This window comes from Panicum virgatum, chromosome 5N (genome assembly GCF_016808335.1).
Source record: "Panicum virgatum strain AP13 chromosome 5N, P.virgatum_v5, whole genome shotgun sequence".
In the NCBI taxonomy this organism is placed as follows: Eukaryota; Viridiplantae; Streptophyta; class Magnoliopsida; order Poales; family Poaceae; genus Panicum; species Panicum virgatum.
This window is the reverse complement of record NC_053149.1, coordinates 2612696-2621288: the sequence shown is the minus strand read 5'-3', so window position 1 is coordinate 2621288 and position 8593 is coordinate 2612696. Positions and strand designations below refer to the sequence as shown.

General features: G+C 51.7%; 1 protein-coding gene across 2 annotated transcripts; it reads right to left on the bottom strand.

The window, feature by feature from the left end:
• Nucleotides 1–668: 668 nt before the first annotated feature.
• Nucleotides 669–2988, bottom strand: LOC120676215 (basic leucine zipper 2-like). 2 transcript variants are annotated; one of them, XM_039957448.1, is made up of 4 exons: nucleotides 2046–2984; nucleotides 1858–1948; nucleotides 1444–1570; nucleotides 669–1270 (listed from the first exon to the last, which is right to left on the bottom strand). In XM_039957448.1, exons 1-4 carry the CDS (start codon nucleotides 2588–2590, stop codon nucleotides 1098–1100), a joined length of 936 nt encoding a protein of 311 aa, XP_039813382.1. In that variant the 5' UTR covers nucleotides 2591–2984; the 3' UTR covers nucleotides 669–1097. The 2 variants fall into 2 exon arrangements, with proteins under 2 accessions (XP_039813382.1, XP_039813383.1); XM_039957449.1 differs by having other exon boundaries at nucleotides 688–1360; nucleotides 2046–2988.
• Between the last annotated feature and the right edge of the window lie 5605 nt (nucleotides 2989–8593).

Genomic DNA, 8593 nt, shown 5'->3' with positions numbered 1-8593 from the left:
TGCATAGTTTTGATGTACGTTGCGAGACGAATCTTTTGAGCCTAGTTAGGTCATGGTAGGACAATATTTACCACAAATAAACGAAAAGTGCTACGGTATGTGTTTATTTTTAGCACTACATTATTTTTTTCCAAGGTAACTAAACACAGCCAATAACTTCCACCGGCCGGTACGGGCGCGGCACGCACATGCACATGCTGTGCAGCTGCACAGAACATGCCTGATCCCTTGCAGCGGAAGGAAGGCACCTTCTTGCCGCCGCTGAATTCGTGTGGCGAAACAGCAAGGAATCAATGAGATGCCTGCATGTCTGCTTGACGGCGGATGGCATGTGACAGACAGGGAGTGTTAATCCTAATCCGCTGGGTTGCAAAGCACTCTACCGTCAAACAATTCGGGGACTGGTTTTTGCACTGCGGTCACGGTAAGTTGCAGATTCCAGCATAGCTGGTTAGATTCTGTGGATAGTATTTTTCTATCGTAATAAATCAGCATCAGCTACCAGTCACATCCAAGCGAATAGAGTGGCGGTGGCTGGTGTTGATTTATTATGAGAGAAAAATTTTGCTGGTTGGCTGAGGCTAATACTAATTTGGTGTGAGAAAAAACACTGCTGTCTGATTGCCTGACAAGTCAATTGAACAAGGCGAGTGGCAACAGAGAGGAACTGAAGGTGGACAAGACTGATTTGTTCCGAAAACATACATCTTTTTCGAATGATCAGATCAGATCAGATCAGATCAGATACAAAACCACCCCAAACACACAAATCGACCCCAACCAATCTGAATTACATTTGGTCTCTTACCTACAACAACCTTCGCCCAAATGCCCAAACAAAAATTACAACTCAGGGAGGTGGAAGACGGAGCAGCAGGCAGTCAGCAGCAGAGGATGCGAGAATGAACAAAACCAAATCAATCGAGTGTCTCCTTTACATCACGATTACACCCCCCAAGGAATGCACAAACCCAAGCAGCGCCACCACCAATCCTAGCAGCCAGCGACACCTCTCGTTGTCATGGACGACAGGCGGAGGCCACCTCCCCCCCACTACAGCGACCGGACCGGACGGACATGGATGGTCTCCGGCCTCATCACGAGGGCGGGCAGGGCTCGGGCGCCGCGGTCCCCTCGCTGGCGATCAGGTCCTTGTCGCTGCGGATCGGGGCCGCGTCGGGCGTCGGGGACGACTCGGCGTTCTTCAGGCTCTGCTGGAGGTAGATTTGCCTCAGCCTCTCGATCTCCTTCTTCAGCGCCTCCTGATGAGCTGCGCAAACACACGCACAGAGAGACCGGGTCAGATACTTGTAGCGAGAGGTTCGCTTCGGGTCGGGACACCATCGTCGTCATGGCAATCCTGCATGCATGCAGCGCCGAATTGAATTCCGATGGTGACCGGCGATGTATTGCTATCGGGAAGGCGGCGGCAATGGCGGTCACCATCTTTGAAGATCTTGTCCTGCGCGAGCGCGGCGATCCGCTGCTTGAGGTGGCTGTTCCCCAGCGTCAGCAGCGAGCGCTGGTGGTCGAGGAAGGCAACGCGCGGGGACAACGCCGACACCTCCGTCTGCGAAACAATCCACGCCCGGTCAAATTCGCAGATATTTTCTTCTTCTTTATTTTGGGCGAAATTCAGCTCGAAATGCTTGCGGGATGCAGAATTCAGCACGCTTCTTTTTTTGGCAGGAGATCGGCTCAAAATGCATAATTATTCAGCACGGTTGTTCTTGGCAGGAGCTCGGCTCAAAATGCACAATTCAGCACGGTTGTTCTTGGCAAGAGCTCAGCTCAAAACGCATAATTCTGGACAGTTCTTGGCAGAGCTCAGCTGAAAATGCATAATTCGACACGCACCTGAAGCAACGTGACGCTGCGCTCCAGCTCCGAGATGTACTGCAGCTTGCGCACGCGCGACCGCTGCGCCGACTGCCGGTTCGCCAGGATCCTGCGGTGGTCGTGGCAACAAGGGAACGCGAGCAAATTGGTGAATTCTGCCTCGCAAGGTGGCGCATTGCCAGAATTGAGCGGTGAATCGAGATCACCTCTTGACGCGCTTGGGATCAACTGCGGCGGCGGCGGAGGCCGGCTGCCCCGGCGCGGCGGGGGCGTCCCCGTGGCACTTGCTCTGCGCCTCCTCGGTCTCGCCCCTGTCCGTCTTCTCGTCATTGATGCTGTTGTGGTCGGACGGCGACGACGAGCTCGCCACGGGCGCGGGCGCGGGAGCGGCCTGCTGCTGCTGTGGCGGCGGCGGCGGCGGCGGCAGGTCGTCTGAGAACATGGACAGGAGCTGGTCGTCGTCGAGGCGGTCGAAGTCGTGCGCCCCGTCGCCGGCATTGCCGTCGTCGGGGCCGGGCTCGAGGAAGGCGACGGAGTCGCTGACGGTGCGGCGGTGCGCGCCGCGCTTGGCGGCCGTGAAGTCGAGGAACTCCTCGACCCACGTCGGCTGCTGCGGCGGCATGGGCGCGGCGAGGAACGTGCCCACGGAGGGGCTGCGCTGTTGATGGTGGTGGGCGTGGTGGTGGTGCCCGCCCCCGAACTCGGGCCATGCCGGCGCCATGGCGGGGATCTTGGGCGGCAGCTGCGCCATGGCCGGGACCCCGCGCCGCGCGTTGGTTCGAGGAATCAACGCAACACGCGGGAACGACGGCGCAACGCCGAAACCTCCCCCAATGCCGAGGGCCCGGGCGGCAATGTAAGGCCGGCGGGCGCGGGTGCCGGGGATCGCGCGCGCGGTGCCCGTTTTTAGCTCGCGTGTTCTGTTGCTCCCGGCTCCCGGTTCCGGGGCGCCGTGCCGCCGCTGCGGAGCTAGAATGACGGGCGGGTAGTGTGGATGGACGGTGAGGGGGGGAGGTCGGCGCTAAATTTGGGCAATGCCGCAACGGGAATGATAGGGACGCGAGGAGGAGGGGAAGGATTGAGCTGAGCGGGGAGAGAGAAATAGAGTGGAGTGGGGAGGTCGGTCACATGACAGGAGGAGAGAGACAGCTAGCACCAGCTGGTGTGGTGAAGAGCGCGGGAGGAAGGGGAGGCGGGAAAGGGGCTAGCATAGCAGCAGTAGCTTGGATGGGTCAGGCCTATAGCTTGGTCGGTGCACCTCGTCCCACTGACACGCGGGGCCTGCTCGTGCTTTTGCTATGCCGTAGCCCGTAGCGCAAACTTTGACGCAATCTGCAATGCTCTAAAAAAACATGGCGCTGTTTATCCCAAATTTTTACACCCAAAAATATCATATCGAATATTTAGATATATACATAGAGTACTAAATAAAGTTTATATACAAAACTTTTTGTACACATGTGTTGTAAATCGCGAGACGAATCTAATGAGTCTACTTAATCCATTATTTGCAACCGTGATGCTATAGTAACTGTTCGCTAATTATGAATTAATTATGGATTAATTAAACTCATTAGATTCGTCTCGTGATTTACAGTCTAATTCTGCAAAAAGTTTTTTAAATAAATTTTATTTAATACTCCAAAATAGTAAGATTCTGTGTCCAAAAAATTTGGCCAAAAGAACTAAACAAGTAAGAATTCATAAGACTAGTAGTCTAGAAGAGCTGAGAAATAGTACAAGTAATAATAAAGGTTTGAACTTTTTCTTTTTACATTTGACAGGGAGCTGTGTTTAGCCTAGAATATAACAAAATATGAATGGCATTGTCAAAACTGAAGGGCGAAAATGGCGGGACAGACTCGGTGGCAGTGGGTGCACGGGCGCGGGCGATGAACGGGGTCCGTGGCTGCGGGTAGGCACGCGCCGCCCGAGCGGATGGATCAACTCAATCGCCCGGCGGCGCCCAAAAGTCCCGGGGCCGGGGGACCAGCCGCCACGTGCTGACGTGACCCCGAGGTTTCCTGGTGGGCCTGGATCTCCTTTTCACCAATTGGGCCCGTCCGCCAGCCCCGTTACTATGCTAGCAAGTATTATGGAGAAATTTGAGCCGGCGACATCCAATAGGGAAGAGAGAAATGAGGAGAGAGAGAGGAGTAGGCAACTGCCGAGTTCCCCCCTTGAGTCGGCTAAATCTGAAGCAAGTCAAATCTTCTCCATTCAATTGCTTCCACGTATTGAGCAATACATTAAATAGCTGTGGGACCCGCCACCACAGCTCGCAGCCCGAGTCGCTGAGTCGCCCGCGGCAGACGAAACCATAAACCATGCTCTCAGAGAGAGCAGTGCCTGGTCTCCTCCTTGCTGCTGTTGCTGCTGCCGCCGCCGCCCCATCTCTCTACTCTGAGTGTATTTAAATTTTTTGGCATAAATTTTTGAAAGAGAATCTTACTATTTCGGAGCACTAAATAAAGTATATTTACAAAACTTTTTACACGAATGAGTTGTAAATCGCGAGATGAATCTAATGAACCTCATTAATCTATGATTAATTCATAATTAGCGGATGGTTACTGTAGTATCGCTGTTGCAAATTATGGATTAAGTAGGCTTATTAGATTCATCTTGAGATTTACAACCCATCCGTGTAAAAAAATTTACAAATAAATTTTATTTAATACTCCATGCATGTGTCCAAACATTCGTTGTGACGTTTTTTGGTGTAAAATTTTGGTATCTAAACAATCCCTCTCTCTCAAAGAAAAGAAAGACAAATTCAACAGCCAGCCGAGCCAGGTCGTTGTTTACTTGAGCAATGTACTTCTGCTGCAAGCTACTATGGCTTAATCCGGCTCCATTCCACGCTCTGCCACCATCACTGGCGGAACGGGAGAGACAATCACAAGGGGCCACATTCATTTTCTACTTAATTTCATCAATAAATTATATATGCATTTGTTTTTTTTTTGAGGAGGGAATGGCCCCTACCAGCACCGCTAGTCCGCTGGATGCCTATATATGTGGCAACGCGTACAAATTACACCTGTGCCCACAGGCAAAAACCCTCTAGGGGTAAGGATCCAGATATGTGTTTATGCTCATGGGTACGAAAGTGGGTTTGTATTTAAATCTGGCGGGTAAAATTTTGCGGGTTTGAAAATATTGTACCCATACCCGCTCTACCCATAAACGTACAACAACAACTAACATGTGGATCCGTATACAAGTATATAAGCACTTCTAGGGTGATGTAGCCATAAAGATGTTCTTCTATGTTCTATTAATATGTTGATTTGTATGATTGATTTGCTCCATTTAAATTGCTAATATTAGTGTTGTTTGCATGATCATGGCGGGCGACGGGTGCGGGCATAATTCGAAACGGAGTATACCAATGCAAGTTGACCGCGCTCAGTCCCGGAAAAGAGCCCTGGCAGACTCCTCCGCACGTCATCCTAGCTCGGAGCACGACGACGCTAGCTGCTAGCAGTGTCCTCCCTCGATCTGCCACTTCCGCGGTGTACGACGCAAGGACCACATCAAACTCAACGGCGTAGACACATTATTTTGCGAAGTAATCTTACTAATTTGAAGTACTAAATGAAATCTATTTATAAAATTTTTTGCATGGATGGGCTGTAAATCGCGAGACGATTCTAATGAGTCTACTTAATCCATGATTTACAATAGTGATGCTACAGTAACCATCCGCTAATTATTAATTAATCATGGATTAATTAACATCATTAGATTCGTCTCGCGATTTACAACCCATCTATGCAAAAAAATTTGCAAATAGACTTCATTTAGTACTTCAAATGACCAAGATTCATTTGCAAATTTTTTTTGCAAAATGAACTAAACAGGCCCGAAGTATCTCTAGCCATTCCTCCGGTACTTACTTGCAGACGACAAAGCTTGCTTGCAGCCTTGGTTTATTTAGTTTTACGTATCTCTGGGTGCATGGGAAGAGAGGAAGAAGACGGCACCACGATCGGTTTAGAGGAAGAAGACGGCACCACGCTATAGCTCCATTGTTTGGCTCTACTCGATCGGCTTGTTTTGTAATCTGTGGACTATGTATTTTGAGGTGGAGTCGTACGTACGTCGTCGTCCCTGCAAATAAACGCAGGCCACAAATGCATGAGATCCACCGAGTTTTGGGATCGGCTTGTCTGTCGCTCCGATCGATCCGGCCGGTACGCGTCCTTCGATCCGGATCCAGCTACCACCACTGTCTTCTTGTTGGCTATGCATGCACGCCTGCCCACTACTGCCCAGCTAGCCAAGTACACTGTTCATAACAGTACTGTTCGTCACTGCTTGGATAGATTATTCAAGTAGTGTTAAGTTTGCGCGTACGTACCGGAATGCGTGCACCACATGCGGAAAAGATATATTGAGCGTGACAGCGTTCCGCCATTTTCTGAAACGAACCGGTACTTAGGGATGCAAGCGGGGCGGGTTTCGCCGCTAACCCACTAGGCAAACCCGCGCCGCGTACTCGTGATACGCCCCATATCAGCCCGCGATAGTGAAGTAGGTCCGCGCGGCCAGCCTGCGACAGCCAACGGCGCCACAAAGCCCGCAAAAAAAAGCAGACCATGCTCAGCGCATCGCCCACCGCTCGCCTAGTAGCCTGCGCCGCCGCCTCCTCCTTCCTGGGCGGCGTGGCCCCCTGAGGCCGTGAGCTCTCATGCGTGGAGGGAGAGCAGAGACCGTCTCCTCCTTGCTCTTCCAAGACCGGTGGATCTCGAACCTCGAACGGCTTGGGAGCAGACTTGTGGATCTCGCATCCCTCGCCGGCGTGGCCCCCTCCTCCTCCTCCTTCACTACCGGATTCCGGCCATTTGCCGTGTGCCCAAGGCACATGGCGAAGCCCACAAAGCACACGGCATAAGTTGGCCTTGCCGGCTCCCTCGCCAACGCGGCCCCCTCTTCTACTTCCTTGCCGGCTCGCCCTTCACGTCCGCGCTACTCTGATCTGCCCCTCGGCGCCCCGCGCCGCTCTGCTCCGGCCCTCGGTGCAGGTAAGTTGGCCTTTCCTCCGCACCAAATCTAGCTATTGCTTGGTCATCGGAGATGGCGCCGTGAGGCTTTTGCTTTGCTCCATCTCCGCGTTGAGGTGGGAGCTTCCAGTTTTACCCGATGGTGGAGTCTGGTTTCCGACCGTCAGCTGCCATGCACCAAAGGGGAGACGTCTTGCGGCTAAAATGCTGGAGGTCTCGTCGAGCACCTTGGTTCAGCTTCTCTCCTTCCGGTTGTGCTTCTTCTCCAACTCCGGTGGAAGCAGAGGAGGTGTGGTGTGTAGGAGATGCGTGAGTGAGAATCCAGGGAGTGCAAAGTCAAATTATATGTTCATCCGGGTGCTTTTTGTAATCTGCACATCTGGAGAATGTGTATGAGGTTTTGGTTGTAATTTGTACATTCTCTAGTGTGCTTTCTGTAAGAGCCTGGTTCTCTTTATGAATGGGATCCAGCCCCTTCGGAAAAAAATTCTGGCGTGGGCACCTCACCTGGGCGGTCTTATCTGCTCCTGACGCGGTCACGGCGCGGGCTGCCGCAAAATCCGCAAAAAACCTACGGCGCTATGCGGGCTGCCGCAAGTGCCCGCGTGACAGCTTGCGGCGCCTGCGGACGTCGGGCGGGCAGCCGCCACCCGCCACCCGCCCCGCTTGCATCCATACCGGTACTGTTGTGTGTACAGAGTGTGTTCATCGTGTATCTCTATGCACCTGGAAATGTAACGCCGTTGTGCGGTTCACAGTTTCCTTTTATTATTGGTGCAATGTAACCGGAGACCTCCCTAGCTCTGTCTCAAATTATAGTGCCGAATTTCTCTAGTTGTTGACAATTTTACAGAAAACTATAATGGCATATACCAACTTAATAAATGCAGTGTGAAGATATTTTCACGATAATTCAACGGAAGTAATTAATATAAACTTGACCAAAAAATTTAGAGAAGTTTGATTTATGATACATAATAGTTAAAACAATTTGTAATACAATATGTAATTTTGAAGGGAGGGAGCAGTACAAACAACAATGGATGATGATGGAGAAAGGAAGGAAGAAAGAAGAAGATAGCTTGACAAGGAGCATACTCCATGCGCATGTGCCGCTCTTTGTGGCCGCGCACACCTACACGCCAACATATATGCTCCTCTCAATCGAGATCGCCTCTCCATCCGGCCAGATCCTCTTCCCTCCGATCCGTGCCCTGTTGGTTTTGGTCCCCGCCGAGTCATGATCCAATCCACCACATGCGCCACACATGCATGCATGCTACTCATCTCACCATGCATGCCTCCCGGGTTCCTTTTGCCGATCGATCTGCTCTCGGAATAGATCATGATGGATCGTCGCCCGGCCACCTCTGCCTGTCATTCATTACGTACGCCGCCGCCCCGTCTCCTGATCATCACGGATTGCCGGCCCGCCCCGGCCCCTTTTCCGTTTCAATGGCGGTCAGCAGGAGGCCCAAATTAACTACTGCTGCCGCGGCAGCTTGCATTGGCGGGCCCTGGGGCCCGGCGGATCTATCGGAGCTTCCATGCACCCGGTGGACGTACGCAAAGCCGGCGTTTTTTTATTTTTATATTTTTGGAAAATATTTTTTTACAGAAATATATTTTTAATATCACAATTTATAGTTTTGTACCCTTACCGCCCGGCAGGGGGGCGGCAGGGGCTTATATATAAATTAAAAAAAAATTATTTACGCGGAAGCCCTCGGCGGGAGCCTGCCGCC

Excerpts from the sequence above, each read along its gene's own strand:
- LOC120676215 (XM_039957448.1), bottom strand. The coding sequence starts at position 2,590 with ATGGCGCAGCTGCCGCCCAAGATCCCCGCCATGGCGCCGGCATGGCCC. Across the intron at positions 1,571-1,857 it reads GCAGCGTCACGTTGCTTCAG|ACGGAGGTGTCGGCGTTGTC; the intron begins GTGCGTGTCGAA and ends ATTGTTTCGCAG. Across the intron at positions 1,271-1,443 it reads GGACAAGATCTTCAAAGATG|CTCATCAGGAGGCGCTGAAG; the intron begins GTGACCGCCATT and ends GTGTTTGCGCAG.